The 25155-nt window shown below is 37.0% G+C and overlaps 1 protein-coding gene across 1 annotated transcript in view; it reads right to left on the bottom strand.

The window, feature by feature from the left end:
• The window catches only part of LOC113523756 (uncharacterized), a 507872-nt gene that overhangs the window by 41575 nt on the left and 441142 nt on the right, over positions 1-25155 (bottom strand). The window contains exons 21-23 of the mRNA XM_053235375.1: positions 13887-14063; positions 13437-13613; positions 12011-12184 (exon numbers count right to left, since the gene is read on the bottom strand). Coding sequence (XP_053091350.1) covers positions 12011-12184; positions 13437-13613; positions 13887-14063 — 528 coding nt within the window. The remainder of the gene's footprint in view (positions 1-12010; positions 12185-13436; positions 13614-13886; positions 14064-25155) is intronic.

Genomic DNA, 25155 nt, shown 5'->3' with positions numbered 1-25155 from the left:
GTTTGTTGACTGCACTACATGGGAAAACAGAACACCAGACCTATTGTATGCAAATGTTAAAGAAGCATACAGAGCTACTACCCTACCTCCACTTAGTAGATCAGATCATGACCTTGTCAGTATGTTCCTGCAGTTCAAAGTAAGCCTACCACAAGGATTGTGAGGAGGTGTACTCAGCAGGCCAGTGTGGCCCTGCAGGACTGCTTTGAAACATTTATCAAGGTGTCAAGGTGTCATTGGGGAAGTGGACAATAAGTGAGAATGAGTTGTAGATACTGTAGGCTAATAGCAGGTGCGAACTGGGTAAATGCATGTGATTAACCAAAGTTATTGTCATTCATTTTTAAACTGTCAAAATACTGTCCCTAACTCAAAAAAGCAACTTTATAAAGCATATTCTTGAGTAACTATACTTTTCTGACTCAAAGTGCAAATGTTTTCATCTATGTTTACTGCATTTAGACCTTATTTAAAATATGTACCCTCCACAAATTACCAAATGAAAAGACAGTTAAATGGTTAGGACAACTACTCAATAACTAGTGCAATTCTAAGAAACTGGTCATTTGTTAATAGTTCAAATACGGTTTTACAAATCTGTGTAATCACCTCATTATAATGAAGGTAATTTTAATACATTACAAAAACTCACTTTTTCACACAAGACAGTAAAATGGTTAGGACAATTATTTGATAAATATTGCAGTTGCAGACTATGAATTGAGTAATACAGAGTTGAGTAATTTTCAAATAATGTACACATTATGAATTCAGAATACATGTGAATAAAAAAAGAAAACTCAGTGAGGTCTGTGAACTTTAACAATATAGTAAACAAAATGGCAAGTAAATTGCACAGCAACTATATTTGCATTGGTATTAATTGAACACATTTTACTCCAGAAAAAACATTAATTAGCTCATATCTCCTCTCACCATGTCTGATCATGAGCTATAGTTGTGTTCATTGTGCATGTCTTTCCACTTCTTTATCCACTGAATTCTTTGCTTGGGAGTTTTTCATTTCTGTACATTTCTGTTAATTTTCATAAAGCACAATCTAAGTGTTAACAGGTCAGAGGTAGAACTACAGTTCCTCTTTTATAAAAAAATAACATTACTTGCATAAATTTGATATCCAACAACAAATATTTGATCAAAATGCATATTTTAGTCTAACTTATTGCTCTTATTTCTCTCTTGCACTCCGTCTGTTTGACACGCATGCACGCGCATCTTTAAAGTTTAACAGTTTAAAAGTTGTTATGACAAATTGTTTTGTGAAATGGAAATATGCGCATGACTTTTAATTCAAAATATTAACAGATAATATAAAATAAGAGTAAATAATGTAAGTTACACGTTGGAGAAAAGCATCTCTTAAGCGCATTAAACAGCACAAGCACTCGCGGTATTGTCTTGTGTTTTGGCTTGAGATTTAGTAAATGCGTGAGAGTTGGTAGCTCTGCAAGTGCGACTTTATATCTCACAACTGTTAATCAGCACTGAACTGAGTAATATTTATGTACACATTATCTCATGAACACCTGCAGAGAGCACAATGAAGTGTGTGTTTACAAAGCACATAAAATAATGATCCTCTGCATCACACTCATGCAGTCACGTGGAAATGGATTTTCCAATGTCTGTATTACTAAATATTTGTGTCCATTATTAGGATATATTTGAATTCATATTTTATTGTGAATATTTTATGTTTTCTGGAAATCATGACATTAAACGTGCAGTTAATAAATTATCAGACCCTATCAGAGAATGATGTTAAATCTATGTTAAATATATAATGTAATAATCTATAAGCCTAGGCATATTTAAAGACTGATTCAAGACTAATCATTGCCAAGAGCAGTCTGATCTGGCCTGTGGACTTCTGTGTTCACTTTAATATTTTTATGCAAATCATACCTAATATTTTCTTTTAAAGCTAACCGAACACACATTGCATTGTTGTCAGTGTGCTATGTGTTGAACTGCAGTGTGTTGTTCCAGGCGCCACCTGGTGGATGTTGTGTGAAGCACAACAAATGAATTTAAACTCTAAGAAGCGAGACTGCAGGGTGCCGCGTGATCACACGTGACGTTTTATAAAATTTATAAAAAAGTTATAAACTGCGTATGTTTTTAAACGCTTGGTGCGTTAGATCTCTCTGGTGTAAATACGTGTTTTCTTTCAGTTTTTTGTGTGGTGTTAAAAAACAGCTACATTTCTCACATTAAGTAGCTATAAGAAACAAAATGTTTTCACTTATTTATTAAATTTACATGCTATTATATTACAAGCTGTGCAGACTTTATCTTTTTTTCATTATAAAAAACAAAAACAAAACATTTATCTGTTTTTATTTGCAACATCAGTGCTGGAAAATGCAGCTTGGTCTGACCAGCTACCAGCTGCTGAAACATGATCACTGGTTAAACTGGTACCCTTTAAAAAAAAAAAAAAAAAAAGGCTTCTTGAGGTTCTATATAGAACCCTGGGGCCAACAGAACCTTTTACCAAAAAAAATGGTTCTATGTAGAACCCTTGGGGAGCAAAGAACCTTTTTAATTAAAATGGTTCAATAATTCATGTTTTATGACTGAAGTGTAAATTAATTATAGGCCTAACAACACATTCACAAAGCTTTTTGAGTGAAGACCCAGGACAATGACTGCTGTAGTCAAAAACAAGAGAGTCAACAAATATTAATATCTAGTCAATGTATCTGAGCTTTTTTTTAATGCAAGTTTGTACATTAGAATGAAACTTATATTTCCTAATACATTATAGTTTGCCTTTTGACGAATCATTCTGTGAAATAAATAAACTAATCAGGTGTTTTCTTTATTTTGTACCATACTGTATTGTGATGGTTTAAAAACAAATTATATTTCAATTAAAAACAAATAATCGTAAAAGCGCCCTCTGGTGGCGACGTGGCGTATGTGTGTTGCATCATCCTTGAATTCCTATTGGTGGATTGGAGAAGACGATCCTCGAGACAGTGACGGTTAATTTTTCAAACTGAGATGTCCGCCATTTCTGCCCGTTCCCTCAGGTAAGTTAAGTTTTTACATTTTTGAAATCATATTACTGAAATATTTAGTATCATCAGTTAATATTTCTATGTTTTAGAGTAGCCCTTGTGTTAAATAGTGATTCTAGAAGCGAAACGGATAATATTTAGCTCAGTTAAAAATACTGCTGGGTAGCACTGAGGGGCTTCGTCAGCCGTCGGTTCAGAAGCCGAGTTAAACTGATTTTGCTCCGGTCTGGCAAATATGAAGTATTTTATTTGATATAAAGTTCTTTTGTTTTATTCTTATTCTAATTTTATTATTTTAATTATATATATATATATATATAAGTTTCTGCTTTGCTTTTCCTTTAGTTTATTTCAGTTAAGCCACCCGGGAGTTATTGTTTATTTGCCTAAAGAAGTAAAACGGCATGCTTCGGAAGAACTTTGTCCCTCTCATCATTTGCCCGAACATGAAGTAACGAGTTGTTCCTCTGCCGCTGGGAGTTGCTGAAGCGGTGAGAGTAACACTGGGGGCTCGGCCGGGATTTGTTCCTCGCATGTGCTGAGTGATAAACTGCGGTTAAAGCAGCCGCTCTTCCTGAAACCACGGTTAATCAGGCCGCTCGTGCAATTGAGGGGCGCGGCTTTTACACACTTAGCGGTAATAACACCGGAAGCGGAAAGCGCGCGCCCGCGAGCTCCTACACAACCAAAGCAACTTAACTTTTATACAAAATGAAATTTAAATAAATAACAAAACCAACACACAACAGTTCATAGTATTTATGAGTATCCAGGGTAAATGTTTTTATATTTACGCTTTTACTTTTAAATAATGGGCAAAATCGATCAAGTTTATAGAGACGCTATAAATCATTAAGGCAAATAATAATAATAATAATAATAATAATAATAATAAAGTTTCTTAAATGATGTTTTTATTTTTATTTGCCTTAATGATTATTATTATTATTATAAATCTAACCCTGAATAAAATTTTAAACCAGGAAGCTATTTTGATTCATTATATAAGAGAAATTTCCAATTAGCAGACAATCAAACCCACTGATATCAGTTCACAGTGAGCTCCTCTATGATCACAATAAAGATCAATTAATTCTACTGTAGGGGTTTTAAGTAATTCCTCTTCAATAAAGTATATTCCAAAACAATAATGTCTTTATTTATTTTGTTTCTTTTTTTGCTTAATAATTTGCTTAATTATTTACTTAATTTACTTAATTAATGGTGTCTGCAGTAAAGAAACAAACTTTTCTACTTGTTCTTATATTATTCTTTTGGTTAGTATTCATGTTAATGTTGTAAACTTTTTAAAATAATACACATTTCCATATTTGTGTGTGTGTGTGTGTGTGTGTTTGTGTGCACTAAAGAAAAAAAGAAAAAGAGTAGGTCACTGTGAACTGATATCAGTGAGTTTCATCATCTAACAATTTGAAATGTTCCTTTTATAATGAATCAAATTAGCCTCCTGGTTCAATTATATTGATCTTATATACAGATACAGATCTTGTGAGTTTGAAGAGGAATTACTTAAAAACTCTACAGTAGAATTAAGTGATCTTTATTGAGACCATAGAGGAGCTCACTTTAAACTGTTTTACATGCGATTGATCATGTACCAATTTGAAATGTCCATTTTATACTGGATTAAAAACTGCCTCCTGGCACAATTATATTGACTGATCCAGGGATTTTGAGGAGCTTAAACTTAAAAACTCTACAGTAGAATTAATTCATCTTTATTGGGAGCATAGAGGAGCTCACTGTGAACTGATCTGAGTAGGTTTGATCATCACTACCAATTTGAAATGTCCATTTTATAATGAATCAAAATAACCTCTTGGCCCAATTGTATTAACAGATCCAGATATTATATTATATATATCCACTATATATTATATTATATATCTTTTTCTGCTTTCTCGCTTAACCGCAGTAGTCATATGGACATTCTAAGTTGTTAAAGCCGAAGCAGACACTGTCAGAGAGGAAGCGAAAATGGCGGATACTTGGGAGAGAGCGAGTATGGTGAGAAAACACTCCCACGTAAATAAGAGTAGTCTGTGGAATCCTACCATAATGACAGAGAGTGAGGAAAAGTGAACACCTCTCTCGTTTGTGGACTGGCTGAATGAATTGGATGCTCAAGAGTCAAAGACTTGTAGTAATAACAATCCGTTTAAAACCAGTTCTGCTCCGTGTCATACATCAGCTCCAGTAAACAGGTCCACATGTTGCTGTGAGCCACACTTAGCACAGCAAACAGTGAGAGAAACTCAGAGGTGGACAAAGTACACAACTCCATTACTTGAGTGAAAGTACAGATACTTCTGGTCAAATATTACTCCATTACAAGTGAAAGTTGTGTAACCCGCTTAAAATTAACCTAAAGCAGAGTTAAAAGATTGTTAGTTTTATCTAATATTTAGGTTATTTTCAGCTATGTGTCTTAACTGCATATCATTATTGTCCAGCAGATGGCAGTAGTGGCGCTGCAGAGAGGTGAAACCAATCTAGTTTTCAGTAACGAGGAGAGGGAAACAAATGCGATTGAATGGTAGTGAGCTGAACTGAGCTCTACACGAGGAAAGAACCACACAGAGTTAAATCTAAAACATAAGGTTTAGAGCTATTTTGCTAGTTTCTACTTAGAAATCATCTTTTATACGGTATCACGAGGGAAGAGGCGTTTTAGTACTGATGAGGATTTGTGGATTTTTCTGTTTCTCCGGTGAGTTTGCCGAGTGTTCACCATGTGTGTTGCTACTGGACACGGGTTTTCTAAGTATTGTTTTTGCAAGATACTGTTTTGTTGGTAATATTATGATCTTGATACCTCAATATCTTGATGTGTATTTTTTTGAGTAAAAACCAGTTGGAGAGTAACTTGAGTCACATGAATCTGAGATGCTATTGCGAGCCACATGTAATCTAGGTTATGATGTAATTAGCTAGTCTGAGTTCACGTGTGCAGCGACTGAGAGAATGTAACCTGTTCAAATTGTAAACTGCTGTACAATTATGAATATGGGTTTTTGAGTAATATTGTTTCCAGATCTGGTGAAGGAATTGGAAATGATTTTGATAGAGTAATTGAATGTTGCCCTGTTATGCAGGTTGGTTTTTTGTATGCATGATTTGATAAGGCCATTGGATTCACCTCCATTGGACAGACAGAAACACGGCAGAAGAGCAGAGTGTGAGGAGTCCTTATCAGCAGGAACTGTTCCATTCTTGTCTTTCATTTCATCTCACAGAAAAGCGCTGGAGATCTCATCACACTTTAAAAAACACACACTACCCAGGTAGAACATTTTATTTCTTTATTTTTTTCAGAGCTCTGATCCTAATTTTGAAAGGCTCATTTTGATTTTTCTTTGTCCATATTTTTTTTCTAAGTACACTGATACTGATTGGACTAGAAAGACACTGGATTTTACAACTGAAGGAAAAAATATTGGATTTAAATTCTGAATTGAAAGGACATTCCAACATTTGACATTGGTTCTATACTAAAAGGACATTGAGTTCTGAGTTACAAAGGGATATTGTGTTTCCAACTAAATACATTGTAACGGAAGAAAAAAGTCATTCTTAGTTTATGATTTATTGTTAAATAAATGCCCCATATTTATATATATATATATATATATATATATATATATATATATATATATATATATATATATATATATATATATATATATTTATTTATTTTTGAGTGAAGTGAATTAGTGCTTGCATACTTTCATCACTCCTCCTTGGAAAAAGTTCCTAGGCACTTGCACTTATAGTTTCATTGTAGTGTGAAGTGAAACTATATTTATTATAGTTTTATTTACTTAAATAAAAGTACAGAAGTACTTGCTTTTAAAAGTGCTTAAGTATCAAATGTAAATTTCCTTTTTTATGTCAATGCATTGTTTTATTATTGTTGCATTGTTGTATGTAATACTTACAATACCTTATGCCTCTGAAGCAACCTACTGAATACACTGACTAGCGTGTAGTATCTGTGGAATAAAGAGATTTTTTAAAACCTTTTCAGGCTTTTGCATGCTAACTGACGTCACTGTGGAACCTTCCCTCTGCGTCAGCGGTGTATCCACAATGCCATGGCAACCTGGCGGCCAAATCCATCAATCATTTGAGCGACCATACTTCATACTGAAACTTTAGCTCTAAAGCACAGACAATTTCAAGCTTTCACAAGAAATTAAAAGTTTACATCCCTCAATATGCTTCCGCAGGTTGGACGGCGAGTTTCTGAAGGCTGTGATTTGCTTTGTTTTAGGCAAACAAAGCAAACATTTAAAACGAAAACAATCTTTGACCTTTTCAGAAAACTGGAACATACTTTTTAAGTGTGGCCACGACACGTGACCCTACAAGAGTGATTAGTGATAGGCTGTCTGTCACCTGCAAACAACCAATCACGTTTTAGAGAAGAAAAAAATCATCCACTGAGTTTCAAAGCTGCTACATAGTGATGACTTTCGACTAGAGGACATTGATAGAAATGTAGTGGAGTGAAAAGGACGATATTTGTCTTTCAAATGGACTGAAGTTAAAGCCACAAGTTTCCAGAAAAAATAATACTCAAGTAAAGTACAGATACTCAAAAAGTGTACTTAAGTACAGTACTCAAGTAAATGTCCTTCATTACTGTCCACCTCTGGACTTTACATAATTCAGTCTTGTAATTAGAAACTGGTTTAAATTAGCTTTAGCATAAGCAATGAAATCCCGTTTTGATGAGAAATGTAATATTTTTATGTAAACCATACCTAATATTTTCTCTTAAATCTAACCGAACACACATTCCATTGTTGCCAGTGTGCTGTGTGTTGAGCTGCAGTGTGTTGTTCCAGGCGCCACCTGGTGGATGTTGTGTGAAGCACAACAAATGAATTTAAACTCTAAGAAGCGAGACTGCAGGGTGCCGCGTGATCACACGTGACGTTTCATAAAATTTATTTAAAAAAAAAAAAAAAAAAAGTTATAAAGACAGCGTATGTTTTTAAACGCTTGGTGCGTTAGATCTCTCTGGTGTAAATACGTGTGCTGATGTTTTCTTTCAGTTTTTTTGTGAGGTGTTAAAAAAAACAGCTACATTTCTCACATTAAATAGCTAAAGAAATATGTTGTTTTCAGTTAACGTAGTTATTGAACTCACATGCTATTATATTATAAGCTGTGCAGTCTTTATCTTTTTTCATTCCTATTTAAAAAAAAATAAAAATTAAAAAACCTGTTTTTATTTGCAGCATCAGTGCTGGAAAATGCAGCTTGTTCTGACCAGCTACCAGCTGCTGAAACATGATCACTGGTTAAACTGGTAGCTCATCTTTATCAGCGCCAAAGTTATTATCCAGCTTCCTTACTGTTACTCGCCCAAACTGGCTATAGCCTATACAGCTCAGCCAGTGGTGTCAAAATCAAACTCTGCCCAGGACACATCTGCATTTTTGTGAAACCCGAAAGGACCGTAATATAAGGTTATTAACTTTTTAAAACGTATTGAACATATTCTAATCAATATACACCAATTAACAGTACACATCTTCCTCATAAAAAATCACACTAGTGTGCAGAATTTCAAACTGATTGCTGTAGATTTTTAAAATCCATTCCATAAGAGGACTAAATTTAACCAAAACAATTCACACACTAAAGTCATAAACACTCACTATGAGCATGTGATGATGGTTTCTTAGGGTGAAACACTTTAACTGGAGTATTTTATGGGGTTTTTGGCATGTTTTTATGCATTAGTCCCGTTTCAGTGCTAAATATCTTCAACACAGAACATTTAGAGTGAAAAGAAAAGAAAGCTTAAGAATGCAGCAAACAGGAGCTGTGATATTTTATTATTTTATTCTTTTTTTTCTTCTTCTTTAAGTGTGTTATAAAAGTGTAAAAGAAGGGAAAGCATTAGCAGCAGTGGAACAGTGTTAGTGTATATTATCAGGAACACTTGTGTCTGTGGGGAACGATGTCACGGAGTGAAGTCACACAATGAAGCATTTTGATGCCATAGAGGTGTTTCTGCTTCTGTACCAGAAAATTTCTCTCTCTTTCTCACACACTCACACACACACACACACACACACACACACACTGTGTTCAGAAGAAGCTGAAGATTAATCTCCTACTACGAGTTTTTAAGTTTGCAGAAATGACAGAGAAGCTAAAAGCAATGAGTTTAAATACTGCTAATTAATACTTACCATGCTAATTATTATTAAGTTTAAAAACACACATAGTATAATATTATTATAAGTCTAAAAACACACATAGTATCATAGAAACTTGACTGCACTGTGCTAGCTAGCTTAAAGTCTATCTCTAGCAGTTATTTTTTATATTTTTTAATTTTAGGCATTTATTCAACATTGTGCTAATGATGGCACATTCTTTGTAGATTCTCTGTAATAATCCTTGAGGGTTATTATGTTCTATAATACTGACTATACAGTTTGCTGTGTTGAGGAGGTAAATATACATCACTCATCAGAGTTAGCTGGCTAGCTTATTGCTAACAAAAGATGAACATGGAGGTATGCATGTTTTTTCCAGGCCAAAATGACACTCACCATTCAAGTTAAGTCAAACACAGCACTATATTACAGCATGGATACAGACTGAGGTGCAAACAAACACACACCCACACGTACACACACCAAAAAAATTTAAAACAATTAAAAATATATAAACACACGATTTAATAAATTGAAACATAATTATGTACATAGTCAACAAAATTAAACTTTTCTAATCTTAATTTTCTAACAACTTCAGTAGGAAACAAATTACTTTAACTCAGTGTATAAACAGTGTATAACTTTGAGCAATGACCAAATTACTGCATTGAACTGATACTACAAGATATTTATAATGTGTTTTAAACATAAATGTTTCCTTCTGCTACATGTAAATGGAAAAACATGAATATACTGTATATACAAAACTATTAAATGACATTATGAGTGCATTAACAGTTTCTGTTTTGCTGTTAATAAGAAAAGATTAATTACTGTACAGTTAAAGTTTATTTATCTCAGCTGTGCATTTTTACAAACAACTAGAGAAGCAGAAGTGCTGACATGTTGTACACCATCTGATTATCACTAAATGATCATGTTTTTCAAACACTTTGTACTGTAAGAGTTTATCCTCATCATCCTCTGTGTGTGAGACTCAGATCAGATCAGAATTAAAGTGGCTGAAATCTGTAAAGAAAGAGAAAAGAGCAGAACGATCAGATTTGATCATATGTTTATCAGAATCAGTCATCAGATTCCTCACAAGAAAAATCAGTGTAAACACTGTGTGTGTGTAATTTTAAAGTACAGTATTTATAGTGCAAAGCCCCAAATACACATATTAAACTATAAAACAAACAGAAATGATTAAACTACATAATCAGTAAAACATTTTCATACACACAACACACAAAAAGACAGATTCAGGTATACAAAATACAAAACCATAAATACCACAAATGATGTAAAAATTGGGGGGCTGGATCATTGTTTCTGGGAGAAACACACAGTTGCCTGATAAAGGAGATTCCTACAGTCACTACTCACAGCTTGTGATGATCGGTGAGGATAGAGACGTAGATTGTAAGCAGAGAGATGAGAGGTGACGATAGAGACGTAGATTGTGAGCAGAGAGATGAGAGGTGAGGATAGAGACGTAGATTGTAAGCAGAGAGATGAGAGGTGAGGATAGAGACGTAGATTGTAAGCAGAGAGATGAGAGGTGAGGATAGAGACGTAGATTGTAAGCAGAGAGAGGAGAGGTGAGGATAGAGACGTAGATTGTAAGCAGAGAGATGAGAGGTGAGGATAGAGACGTAGATTGTAAGCAGAGAGATGAGAGGTGACGATAGAGACGTAGATTGTGAGCAGAGAGATGAGAGGTGAGGATAGAGACGTAGATTGTGAGCAGAGAGATGAGAGGTGAGGATAGAGACGTAGATTGTAAGCAGAGAGATGAGAGGTGAGGATAGAGACGTAGATTGTAAGCAGAGAGAGGAGAGGTGAGGATAGAGACGTAGATTGTAAGCAGAGAGATGAGAGGTGAGGATAGAGACGTAGACTGTAAGCAGAGAGATGATCGGTGAGGATAGAGACGTAGTAAGCAGAGAGTTTTGTCCACATACTGAGCTCCTGCTTCACTCCCACAGACCAGTACAGTGACTGTAACACTGGTGTTAATCTAATCACCGTTTGTCAATCTAAAGCTTTTTTCATCATTCATGAATAAAATCCCAAAATACTTAATCTCCTTCACCAGGGCCAAGCTCTCTCCCACTCTTTTCCCAGTGAGAAGCATCCCACTCTTTTCCGAGAGAGAACCCAAATGCAGAACAGTGTTTTTATTTCTTATTACTGTACAAACACATTAAGATACAGAATCTCCTCTGAAGTGTATAAAGAGACGTTAAACCACCAAATCACTCTTATTGTGTGTGTGTGTGTGTGTGTGTTTTAGTCAGTAACTCACTGTAGTTTCTCCAGTTTACAGTGTGGATCCTTCAGTAGATCAGAGAGCAGCTTCACTCCTGATTCTCCTGGTTCATTGTCGTTCAGATTCAGTTCTCTCAGGTGTGATGAGGTGTTTGACTTCAGAGCTGAAACCAGAGCAGCACAACCTTCACCTGTAATACTGCAGCCTTTCAACCTGTAGAGAGATCAACATTTATAGATCAACACACACACACACACACACACACACACAATGCGTCACAGCCCATAAAGTGTGTATATGAAAGCCAGAAGTAAATCCAGATTGTTGTATGTCTATTTCACTGTTTGTTATTTTTGAATCTGGAAAACGATAGCAGTTATTGCTGCTCTATTAAAATTGTGCTCCAGGACAGACAACATTTTATTAATCTAAAACAGCCATATGACACAAATGCAGGATCCACAGTGTGAAAGTGATGATCTGACCTCAGTGTCTCCAGTGTACAGTGTGGATTCTCCAGTCCAGCAGAGAGCAGCTTCACTCCTGAATCCTGCAGGTTATTGATACTCAGGTCCAGTTCTCTCAGACTGGAGGAGTTTGAGCTGAGAACTGAGGACAGAGCTCTACAGCTTTCCTCTGTGAGATTACACTCACACAGCCTGGGAGAGAAATGATGATATATTAGAACACTGACATCTCAAACACAAACATACACAAATATAATTTATCCTTTTATGTAGATCATTTTGCATGTACTGTGTGTGTATATGAGTGTGCGTATGTGTGTTTGTGTGTCTGGGACAAAGGGACTTTTAGATCTGTATCTAAAGCGTGTGACTCTAAATTTTGTCCCCATAATATCAAAACTACAATTTAAGTTAATATTTTCTGTACCTCTTTGTGTGTGTGTGTGTGTGTGTTAAAGTACAGTATTTATATTGCAGAGCCCCAAATACACATATTAAACTATAAAACAAACAGAAATGATTAAACTACATAATCAGTAAAATATTTTTCATTCACAAAACACACGAAAAGATAGATTCATTTATACAAAATACAAAACCATAAATACCACAAATGATGTAAAAATTGGGAGGCTGGAACATTGTTTCTGGGAGAAACACACTGATGCCTGATAAAGCCACCAGGGGGCGCCCTCATCAGCTGCCTGAACAACCTCAACTGGAGTATTCCTACAGTCACTACTCACAGCTTGTGATGATCGGTGAGGATAGAGATGTAGATTGTAAGCAGAGAGATGAGAGGTGAGGATAGTGATGTAGATTGTAAGCAGAGAGATGAGAGGTGAGGATAGAGACGTAGATTGTAAGCAGAGAGATGAGAGGTGAGGATAGAGACGTAGATTGTAAGCAGAGAGATGAGAGGTGAGGATAGAGACGTAGATTGTAAGCAGAGAGATGAGAGGTGAGGATAGAGACGTAGATTGTAAGCAGAGAGATGAGAGGTGAGGATAGAGACGTAGTAAGCAGAGAGATGAGAGGTGAGGATAGAGACGTAGATTGTAAGCAGAGAGATGAGAGGTGAGGATAGAGACATAGTAAGCAGAGAGTTTTGTCCACATACTGAGCTCCTGCTTCACTCCCACAGACCAGTACAGTGACTGTAACACTGGTGTTAATCTAATCACCGTTTCACAATCTAACACTTTTTTGATCACACAGGAATAAAATCCCAAAATACTTAATCTCCTTCACCAGGGGCAAGCTCTCTCCCACTCTTTTCCGAGAGAGAACCCAAATGCAGAACAGTGTTTTTATTTCTTATTACTGTACAAACACATTAAGATACAGAATCTCCTCTGAAGTGTATAAAGAGACGTTAAACCACCAAATCACTCTTATTGTGTGTGTGTGTGTGTGTGTGTGTGTGTTTCAGTCAGTAACTCACTGTAGTGTCTCCAGTTTACAGTGTGGATCCTTCAGTAGATCAGAGAGCAGCTTCACTACTGATTCTCCTGGTTCATTGTTGTTCAGATTCATTTTTCTCAGGTGTGATGAGGTGTTTGACTTCAGAGCTGAAACCACAGCAGCACAACCTTCACCTGTAATACTGCAGCCTACCAGCCTGTAGAGAGATCAACATTTATAGATCAACACACACACACACATACACAAAAAAAAAAATGCTTCACAGCCCATGAAGTGTGTGTATTAAAGCCAGAAGTAAATCCAGATGGTTACACGTCTATTTCACTGTTTGTTATTTTTGAATCTGGAAAACTATAGCAGTTATTGCTGCTCTATTAAAATTGTGCTCCAGGACAGACAACATTTTATTGATCTAAAACAGCCATATGACACAAATGCAGGATCCACAGTGTGAAAGTGATGATCTGACCTCAGTTTCTCCAGTGTACAGTGTGGATTCTCCAGTCCAGCAGAGAGCAGCTTCACTCCTGAATCCTGCAGGTTATTATTGTAACTCAGGTCCAGTTCTCTCAGACTGGAGGAGTTTGAGCTGAGAACTGAGGACAGAGCTCTACAGCTTTCCTCTGTGAGATTACACCAACGCAGCCTGGGATAGAAATGATGATATATCAGAACACTGACCTCTCAAACACAAAAGGAAACACATATAATGGGGAAATGTGAAAAAGTGCTGTAATACCTACATGGTAAACCATAAATGTATAAAAATACCACTGATTAAACTCTGAGAATGTGCACTTTAATTTTTGGAGTCCAAATTTAAAACTGTGGCCTACAGAGGCAAATAAAAAATAAATCGTATATGCTACACCGGCATGTGTGTGTATGTAGACTTCTATAGAAAAGACAACAAAGATGGCAGTCCATTATTCTGTTATTCACTATTCATCATCATTATTCATCACTATTTCAGTTTTTTATTGTGACTAATATAAGCCGTTTTTGTCAGTGACATGTCCACAGTATGAGATTTATAAGCATTTGGGAAGCATTTTGTAACAACAGTTACGTTGTGAACCTGTTTAGCTTCATGTCTGGAACTTTTGTCTCTGTGTGAGTTTTCTTTTTGGTTGTGTTTTGGTCTTGTTTTGCACACCCTCTCTATGTGGCCTTGTCTATCACATCTTTTGGGATGACTGATGGCATCATAGGATGCTTTGCCACATCGACACCATTTCTGGCTTTTTGCAATAAGACATTTTGTGAGTTTCACATTCTAAACTCTTTATCTGTAACTCTGACGCATCCTTTCCTGGTGTCTCCATTGATATTGCAGTGGTCAGTGCCCATTCAAGGGTTAGGTCTCTTTCTGACAGTAGCCTCTTTTGAGTGCTTTGATTATGCATGCCACATACAAGCCTGACTCTTACTGCATCAGAAAGTCCATCTCCAAAGTCACAGTATTGCGAAAGTTGATGCAATTCTGCAGTGTATTTGGAAATGCTTTCATGCTTTGACTCGTTCCATTTGTGGAATCTAAATCTCTCAGCTATTACTAGCGGTTTTGGACTCAAGTGATTTTGTAAAATGTCAACAATTTCGTCAAACATCTTGCTTGCTCAGGGGGAACTATACTGCATAGAAGACTGTATATTTTAGCACCCATTAAACTGAGAAGTGTAGAGACTTTCTTTTTCTCCTCCATGTTGTTGGCATCGCAGTACAGTTCAACCCTCTCAGTATATGATTCCCAGGCCTCATTTCCTCACATTTACCACTTTTCCCAACTAAGGCCCTCGTCACATTCACCTGCTACTTGAATGTCTCTCACGGTGTACTGTACACTGTTACTCTCACATCTCTTCTACAAGCTAGCATCAGTGACTGCCTTCTCTATACTTGTCTGCTCTTTCCTCTCGTTGACGCTCTGCTTTCCTCTGAATGTCTCTGTGCTAGAATTAGAGTTTTATGTAGTGAACACAGACAAGCGGAGTGATACACACAGTGAAATGTACCCGTGCTGTTATATCAAATATCAGTGCTCTTGGATCGCTGCTTATCCAATCAAATTAGTGGATCAGAACGAACTGTTGCTTAATAATAGTGAAATAAATAGCAGCAGGCACAAAAGGAAGAAAATAATAACAATGTAAAATATAAATATTTTATAAACAGTGTAAAAATAGAATAGACTTCAAGAATTAAAATAATATTAAAATAATATAAAAGTAACATGCCAGTGAAAGTAAGAAACTAATAAAAGTGAGTTAAAAGCTGGTAAAAGTGGGAAAATGTTTTAGCTGGTTTTAAAATCAAAGATAGAAGGAGCATGATGAATGTTTACTGTTAACGTCTTCCAGATATTTGGTGCATAAAAACAAAAACTGCTTCACCCACTAGATGATATTAACACACAATTTGTCAATGAAAAAAACAGGCGCTATAGCATTAAGAGATTACTGTAGCAGTAGGACGTCCTGTGAGAAATGCATTACAATATTAAGGTGAGAAGAAACTAATCATGGATCAATTTCTTGGCATCTTGTAACTGGACATAAAGTCTGACCCGTGCTATATTCCATAAATTATAGAATGCAGTTTTAGTAATGTTATTAATTTGTGGTTTCAAAGATAAATCAGAATCCAGAATTACACCAAGATTTCTAAATTCAGTTCAAGCATTTCTGTCTTTTTTTAGTTTTGAAAAATCATGATTAGTTTAGCCAACAACGCTGAACAAACAGGTTACAAGCTCATCAGCATTAGTTATATCTGGCCTTACAGATATGTATAACTGTGTATCATCTGCATAGCTATGCAAACTGACTCCATGCTTCTTAATAATCTGACCTAGCAGCAACATATACTAGGTCTATAAAAGTGGAATATAAGAATATAAAATATAAAAATAAAGAATAGAAAAGCTAGGCCAATACAGAGCCTCGTGGTACAACACAGAGAATATCACACTTATCTGATGTTCATCTAGAATAACAAATTATTGTCTTCCAGTTAAATATGTAGAAAACCAGTTTAAGACAGTCCCAGAAAGACCAACTATTCTCAACCTGTTCAAGAAGTGTGATGTGATCTATAGTGTAAATGCAGCAGTAAAATCTAAAAGCACTAAAAGCACAAGTACCAAAACACCATCTGTTTCAGCATTTAATCTCAGATCATTTACTACTTTAATAAAATGCTATTTCAGTACTATGATATGATCTGAAGCAGGAGGTGAAACATTGCTGGTGTTATGGAGGCAGATGGACGCAAGTGCAAGTGGCTTTTATTAAATACAAATAGGGGAACTAAATCCAAGGGCTAATCAATACTTCACACACTGAACAAGGAAGAGGTCAGGTGATCAGCACACAGGCATTAACTAGACAGTGTAAAAGGGTAAACAATACACAAAGCAGAGTCTAAAGAGCAAGATAAAATATAGCTGCAAGCAGCGATGGCGTTCCCAAGCCATTAGTGCAAACGCCACCCAGGTGGCATCAGGAAAACTGTGCCCAGCGGGCACATGCATTTACAGTAACCCTCTGGCAGTCTGGTTTTAAGGGATACAGCACTTAAAGGGTTAATCCAAACCATCAAGACTGTGAAACATGCACACAGAACAATATAGAAAACTTTAGTAACACTTTACAATAAGGCTTCAGTTATTAACATTAACTATATTAATTAACATGTACAATAATTATATAGCATTTATTAATGTTAGTTAATATTCAAAACTTAAACATTATTAAAATTTAAAATTTTATCTGTTAACATTAGTTAATGCACTGTGAATTAACATGAACATTTTGATTAACTAACATCAACAAACATTAATAAATGCTGTGAAAATATATTGTTGATTGTTAGTTCATGTTAGTTAATGCATTAGTAACACTTTATAATAACTCACACTATGAGTCATTAGTTAAACATTAGTAAATAGTCAATTCATGTTTTATAAAGCATTGTTCCAACATTAATAGGCATTAGTAAGCAGTTTATAAATACAGCTATAAATGTTTTGTTCTTGAGCATATCTATAATGTTTAATAATTTTATTTTCATACTTTATTAACGGTCAATTTATCATTTCTAAATTATTACGTTATTTACAAACCAGTCATTTAGGAGTTGTCAGTGGTTGATAAGATCATTAAGAAAGTGTAAGTAAATGATTAATAAACTATTTAAAATGTACATATATAAATCTTATTATTTAGACACATGATAATAGTTGCTCAGTGTGTTAATAACTGCTTTATTGACACATATTCCTGCTGTAATTCAGGATTAAATCAGGTTGTTATAAAACATTTAGTAGTTGCCAACCATCTATTTTTGTGAGCTCATCTAAAGTAAGGACTATTTATACCTTGTAAAGCATTTACAAAGCAAATTTAAAGGATCATTTATCTTCCAAACAGAAAAGTTAAACACAACACAGAGGGATACAGAACACAGAAATATTTTTCAAGATGCAAAAAATGAAACTGTACAGCTGTACACTTGATAAAAAATGAAAAATAAACCTCTGCAATTTCACAGAAAAAAAATGAAGTGTACAGTTGTACAGTTTCATTTTATTGCATCTTGAAATAAATATTTCTGAGTTCTGTATCCCTCTGTGTTGTGTTTATTTATTTATTTATTTTTTTTTTTGTTAGAAGGATAACTGAGCCTTTAATCTCCTTTGTAATAGACGCGCTTATAAATCAAGAGCAAGGCATTTATAGCTGTATTTATAAACTGCTTACTAATGACTATTAATGTTGGGACAAGGCTTTATAAAGGATGAACTCACCATTTACTCATGCTTACCTAATGATTCATAGAGTGCAGTTATTATAAAGTGTTACCCTTCATCTGTGAGTGTTACATCCATGAGATTATGTAAACTCAGATGAATGTCATGTCACAGGAGGTCACAGGTCAGTTTCAAATGAGTCTGAAAATATTATTTGCAGCACAAAAATTTATAAGTCCACGTGTCTGTATCTTTTGATCTTTTTATGTCATAATTAACATAATTATTAACCTAATTATATAAAATTATGTTGTCAGTGCCCTACAGATTAACTGGTTCTAGGATTTATTTGTCTCTAAAACTGACAGAAAAGGATAAGGCCCAAGACATTTCTTAAGCTGTAATGAATAAAAAAAAACCAACAAAATTACTGATTATTTGATTATGTTTAAAAGTCTCTCTCTCTCTCTCTCTCTCTCACCCCCACACTCACCACCACACTCACCCCCACACTCAACACACACACTCAACACACACACTCACCCCCTCACTCACCCCCTCACTCAACACACACACACTCACCCCCTCACTCACCCGCTCACTCAACACACACACTCACCCCCTCACTCACCCCCTCACTCACCCCCACACTCAACACACACACTCACCCCCTCACTCACCCCCTCACTCACCCCCACATTCACCCCCACACTCAACACACACACTCACCGACCACCACACTCACCCCCACACTCACCCCCTCACTCACCCCCACACTCACCCCCAAAATCACCCCCTTACTCACTCCCACACTCACCCCCTCACTCAACCCCCTCACTCACCCCCACACTCACCCCCTCACTCACCCCCAAAATCACCCCCACACTCACCCCCTTACTCACTCCCACACTCACCCCCACACTCACCCCCACACTCACCCCCTCACTCACCCCCACATTCACCCCCACACTCAACACACACACTCAACACACACACTCACCGACCACCACACTCACCCCCACACTCACCCCCTCACTCACCCCCAAAATCACCCCCACACTCACCCCCTTACTCACTCCCACACTCACCCCCTCACTCAACCCCCACACTCACCCCCACACTCACCCCCTCACTCACCCCCACACTCACCCCCTCACTCACCCCCAAACTCACCTAATTATATAAAATTATGTTGTCAGTTCCCTACAAATTAACTGGTTCTAGGATTTATTTGTCTCTAAAACTGACAGAAAAGGATAAGGCTGTAATGAATAAAAAAACAACGACAACAACAACAACAAAATTACTGATTATTTGATTATGTTTAAAAGTCTCTCTCTCTCTCTCACTCACCCACCACCACTCATCCCCTCACTCACCCCCACACTCACGCCCACACTCAACACACACACTCACCCCCTCTCTCATCCCCTCACTCACCCCCACACTCACCCCCTCACTCAACACACACACTCACCCCCTCACTCACCCCCTCACTCAACACACACACTCACCCCCTCACTCACCCCCACACTCACCCCCTCACTCACCCCCTCACTCAACACACACACTCACCCACCACCACACTCACCCCCTCACTGACCCCCACACTCACCCCCTCACTCAACACACACACTCACCCCCACACTCACCCCCACACTCACCCCCACACTCAACACACAAACTCACCCACTCACTCACCCCCTCACTCACCCCCACACTCAACACACACACTCACCCCCACACTCACCCCCACACTCAACACACACACTCACCCACCACCACACTCACCCCCTCACTCACCCCCTCACTCACCCTACACTCACCCCCACACTCAACACACACACTCACCCCCTCACTCACCCCCACACTCACCCCCTCACTCAACACACACACGCACCCAATCCCCCCTCCCCCCTTTCTCACACAGAGGCAGAGTGGCAGAGTGAAATCAGATGTCTGATAGTTTTTTAATTTTCTGTTATCCATAGAGCGTTGTAAAGTCGTGAAACTATGCATATTTCCTCAGAATGACTTGTTCTCTGTATATAAAAAGTTTTGAAGTGTTTGGAAGCTGCACTTTTAAAAACAAGAAAATTACAGCTATGTTTTTTATTGTTACTTTAATAAATCGCCACTGCAGTACCGTTCAAGATATCCGTTCGCAATTTAACATCTTCAGTATATTGGCATCATGTAGACAAAGTTTGGTGTGTATAGTATCATTCTCCTCTGAGGAGTATGCATTAATTTACAGCCTGATTTTTCCAAAAATCCACATTCAAAGCAAAATAGCCGACTTCCTGTTGGACTGTAAATTAGAAAGTTGTCCGTCTTGATGAGAAGAATGTACATTCTGAGTTTGGTGTCTGTAGCTAAAACTAACCCCTCAAATTTTGTCAAAAGGTGGTGCTATAGAGTGCCTCTTCCACGCCCTTTTATGAGCTGCTGCCATTGTCTAACTATCATTAATTCTGAAGTGTGTGTTAAGTTTCAATAAATTCTAGGCATGGTAAGGACCTTAAAAATACCAGAAAAGAATATTAAAGTTTGACATGTTGCCATGGCAACACTATTTTAGTTATCAATAATCCCTTCACCATTTTACATTGGTCATATTTTTTACATTATTCTGATGAAGTTTGAAGCAAATCGGGTAAATATAAGAGGGTGCATTCAAAGCGTTTAAAAAGTAACACACTTCCTGCTGCAAGTTGGTGGCGCTATAACTTTGACTCCTAATAGTCACATCTTTGTGATCAGACTCCTTGAACGAATAAACTGCTGAAGTTTGAGCAAAATCAGACAACGTATGTAAAAGTTATTAGACACTTCCTGTTTCTCATTTCTCAACATAATTTCAACACCTTGCCACGGCCAAACCGTTTGAGATATCAAAAATCCCCTACTGATTTTTCATCCGCAATGTCTTGAGAACATATTGACCAATTTTTGTGGCAATCGGGTAAAAAAAACCTAAGACGAGTACATCAAATTCCAGAGCATGGGTTTTTCACAAAACCTAAAATAGCCAACTTCCTGTTGGGCGGAGCTTATGACATGCAGTGTGAAAGTTGTTTGGCTCGATGAGATCTATATGTGTACCGAGTTTCATATGTATACATGCAAGTATGTATGATATACGGCCCTCTGTATTCCAGGGGGCGCTGTAGAGCCCCTTTGCCACGCCCGTGTACAAGTCTCTGCCCGGCCCTAATGGCCGCAGATTCCAAGGTGTGTGCAAATATTCAAGAGCGTGTGAGCACGGTGAGGGCCCTAAAACCCCCAAAAACCTTGACAAAAAAATAAGAAGAATAATTAGAATAATCCTAAGGAAAACAATAAGGCCCTTCACCCCGTTGGGCCCTAAATACCACAAATGATGTAAAAATTGGGGGGCTGGATCATTGTTTCTGGGAGAAACACACTGTTGCCTGATAAAGCCACCAAGGGGCGCCTTCATCAGCTGCCTGAACAACCTCAACTGGAGTATTCCTACAGTCACTACTCACAGCTTGTGATGATCGGTGAGGATAGAGACGTAGATTGTAAGCAGAGAGATGAGAGATGAGGATAGAGACGTAGTAAGCAGAGAGTTTTGTCTACATACTGAGCTCCTGCTTCACTCCCACAGACCAGTACAGTGACTGTAACACTGGTGTTAATCTAATCACTGTTTGTCAATCTAACACTTTTTTCATCACTTATGAATAAAATCCCAAAATACTTAATCTCCTTCACCAGGGGCAAGCTCTCTCCCACTCTTTTCCCCGTGAGAAGCATCCCACTCTTTTCCGAGAGAGAACCCAAATGCAGAACAGTGTTTTTATTTCTTATTACTGTACAAACACATTAAGATACAGAATCTCATCTGAAGTGTATAAATAGACGTTAAACCACCAAATCACTGTTACTGTGTGTGTGTGTGTGTTTCAGTCAGTAACTAACTTTAGTTTCCCCAGTTTACAGTGTGGATCCTTCAGTAGATCAGAGAGCAGCTTCACTCCTGATTCTCCTGGTTTATTGTCGTTCAGATTCAGTTCTCTCAGGTGTGATGAGGTGTTTGACTTCAGAGCTGAAACCAGAGCAGCACAACCTTCACCTGTAATACTGCAGCCTACCAGCCTGTAGAGAGATCAACATTTATAGATCAACACACACACACACACACACACACACATACACACAAACAAAATGCTTCACAGCCCATGAAGTGTGTGTATGAAAGCCAGAAGTAAATCCAGATTGTTACACGTCTATTTCACTGATAGTTATTTTTGAATCTGGAAAACTATAGCAGTTATTGCTGCTCTATTAAAATTGTGCTCCAGGACAGACAACATTTTATTAATCTAAAACAGCCATATGACACAAATGCAGGATCCACAGTGTGAAAATGATGATCTGACCTCAATGTCTCCAGTGTACAGTGTGGATTCTCCAGTCCAGCAGAGAGCAGCTTCACTCCTGAATCCTGCAGATTATTTCCACTCAGGTCCAGTTCTCTCAGACTGGAGGAGTTTGAGTTGAGAACTGAGGACAGAGCTCTACAGCTTTCCCCTGTGAGATTACACTCACACAGCCTGGGATAGAAATGATGATATATCAGAACACTGACAACCAAAACACAAACATACACAAATATAATTTATCCTTTTATGTAGATCATTTTGCATGTACTGTGTGTGTATATGAGTGTGCGTATGTGTGTGTGTGTGTGTGTGTCTGGGACAAAGGGACTTTTAGATCTGTATCTAAAGCATGTCACACAAAATTTTGTCCCCATAATATCAAAACTACAAGAATTTGTGTTAATATTTTCTGTCCCTCTTTGTGTGTGTGTTAAATCTGTATCCACAGTGTGAAAGTAATGATCTGTGGCCATATGTATAAAGCGGCTCAGAGTAAAATTTTAGTCTTAAGTGTGTCAAAATTCTAAGAATGACATCATTGTAATGTTATTCCTAGACTTAAGAATAAGTGTGATTCATAAAGGTTCCTAAGTGTTAAGACTAAGTCTCAGCTTCTAAATTATTTAAGAGTGCTCCTAGTTAGGAGGAACAACATGGCAGCAGAGAGGCGGAGACCTCGCACTTTGCAACAAAGAAAGAACGTGTTGGAATTATATGACGACAGCGAGTTGATAAAACGATACAGGCTTGATCGTCAAGGTTTTCTTTCTGAATCCATTTTTTTTTTAAGATAAGCAACTTTGGTCTTTCCTTTATATAAAGCTGTGAGTGCAATTTAGAATGATGTGATTCATCAGATTAATTACTTAAATAGCATCACATTTGTCATGTGTCGAAACTCGTTATTAAAATTGAGCAAAATTGTGTAAAATAAATGCATGTATTTATTCGTAATATTTTTGCGCATAATGCAAAGCAAATTTTTAAAATAAATTTAAATATTAAAATAATTGTTTCTTAATCATTACTGAATGGTGTTATGCTGCTGTGACTTTCCCCTCGCAGGCTCACTATTGGCTGATTCAGAGCTTGAAGGTGGCCATTTTGGGTGACATCATTGTAGGACTTATTTCACAACAATGTTTCGGTAATATAACAGATGGCTATAAGGCTGTATGCCGCCCCCCTTTGGGGAAGTCACATCATAATACTATACTATTATACTATAATAGTATAGTATTATAAAGCATAATACTATACATCTGTTACCCAAATATCGAGCCAAGCTTAAACGAAAAAAAACCGGTGATTAAAGAGATACAACTGTGGACGGATCAGAGTAAAGAGGAACTTAGAGACTGTTTTGATGGAACTGATTGGCAACTGTTCTTTGATGCATGCGATAATGTACTTGTGAATGAAATGAATATGACTTGATAATGAAATTACTGACACTATTACGTCTTATATATGTTTTTGTGAAAACAATTGTGTTAAAACAAAAACAATTCGAATATATCCAAATAACAGGTCGTGGCTTACCAAAGATTCTAAAACGTGTCTTAAAGAGAAAAGAGTTGCCTTTTTAAAGGGTCATTATGAGCTAGTTAGAGTAAAAAGAAAGGAACTTATGGGACAAATTAAGAAAGCTAAGTTGGAATATAAGAATAAGATTGAAAGTAAGTTATATATGGGTAATGTAAAGCAGGCTTGGGAAGGACTTAACACTATAATGGGAAGAGAGATGAGAAAACCAAGGTATTCCTCACAAAGTGTGTCTTTCGTAGAGGAGTTGAATGTCTTCTTTGGTAGGTTTGATCATGGAGAGTGTAATATTGAGTGTGATAGAGTATGTCTTAATATTCCTACATAGGAGCCTATTGTTTTTCAGGAGTAGGAAATTGCAGCTAGTCTTGCTCATATCAAGCCAAATAAAGCACCAGGCCCAGATGGACTGAAAGGCCGAGTGTTAAAGGACTGTGCTTTTCAATTGACTGGTATCTTCACTCAGTTGTTTCAACTCTTGTTGAATAATAGGGTAGTCCCTAGTTCATGGAAAGTATAGAATATTATCCTTGTACCTAAATCATCTAATGCCACTCAATTAAATGATTGTAGACCAATAGCTCTCACGTCCATCCTGGGTAAATGTATGGAAAGAGCGTTAATAAGACATATTCAGGCTCATGTCGTTAAAGACTTGGACTCCCTCCAATCTGCATATAAAAAGGCTAGGGGTACAGACGATGTTGCTTTAACTCTATGTAATCTAGTGGCTGAACATATTCAGCAGACTACAAATTATGTTAGAATTTATTATGTTACTATGTTACTATTTATAGATTTTAGCTCAGCTTTTAATTCAATTAAGATCGATGTTCTTTTACAGAGATTACTTATAAAGGGTTCACTACACCCATTGCACTGTCAGTTTCAGTTGTTGCCATCAGGGCGACGTTTTAGACAACCTCGGGCAAGTAAAAATGTGTATCAGATGTCATTTGTGCCAACTGCAGTTAGAATTTTAAATGCTGAGACATGAATATTAATATGTATGCAGATATATGTACATGTGG

This window comes from Pangasianodon hypophthalmus, chromosome 1 (genome assembly GCF_027358585.1).
Source record: "Pangasianodon hypophthalmus isolate fPanHyp1 chromosome 1, fPanHyp1.pri, whole genome shotgun sequence".
NCBI classification, from domain to species: Eukaryota; Metazoa; Chordata; class Actinopteri; order Siluriformes; family Pangasiidae; genus Pangasianodon; species Pangasianodon hypophthalmus.
The sequence above is the reverse complement of the archived record's forward strand: the minus strand, read 5'-3'. Positions and strand labels throughout refer to the sequence as shown.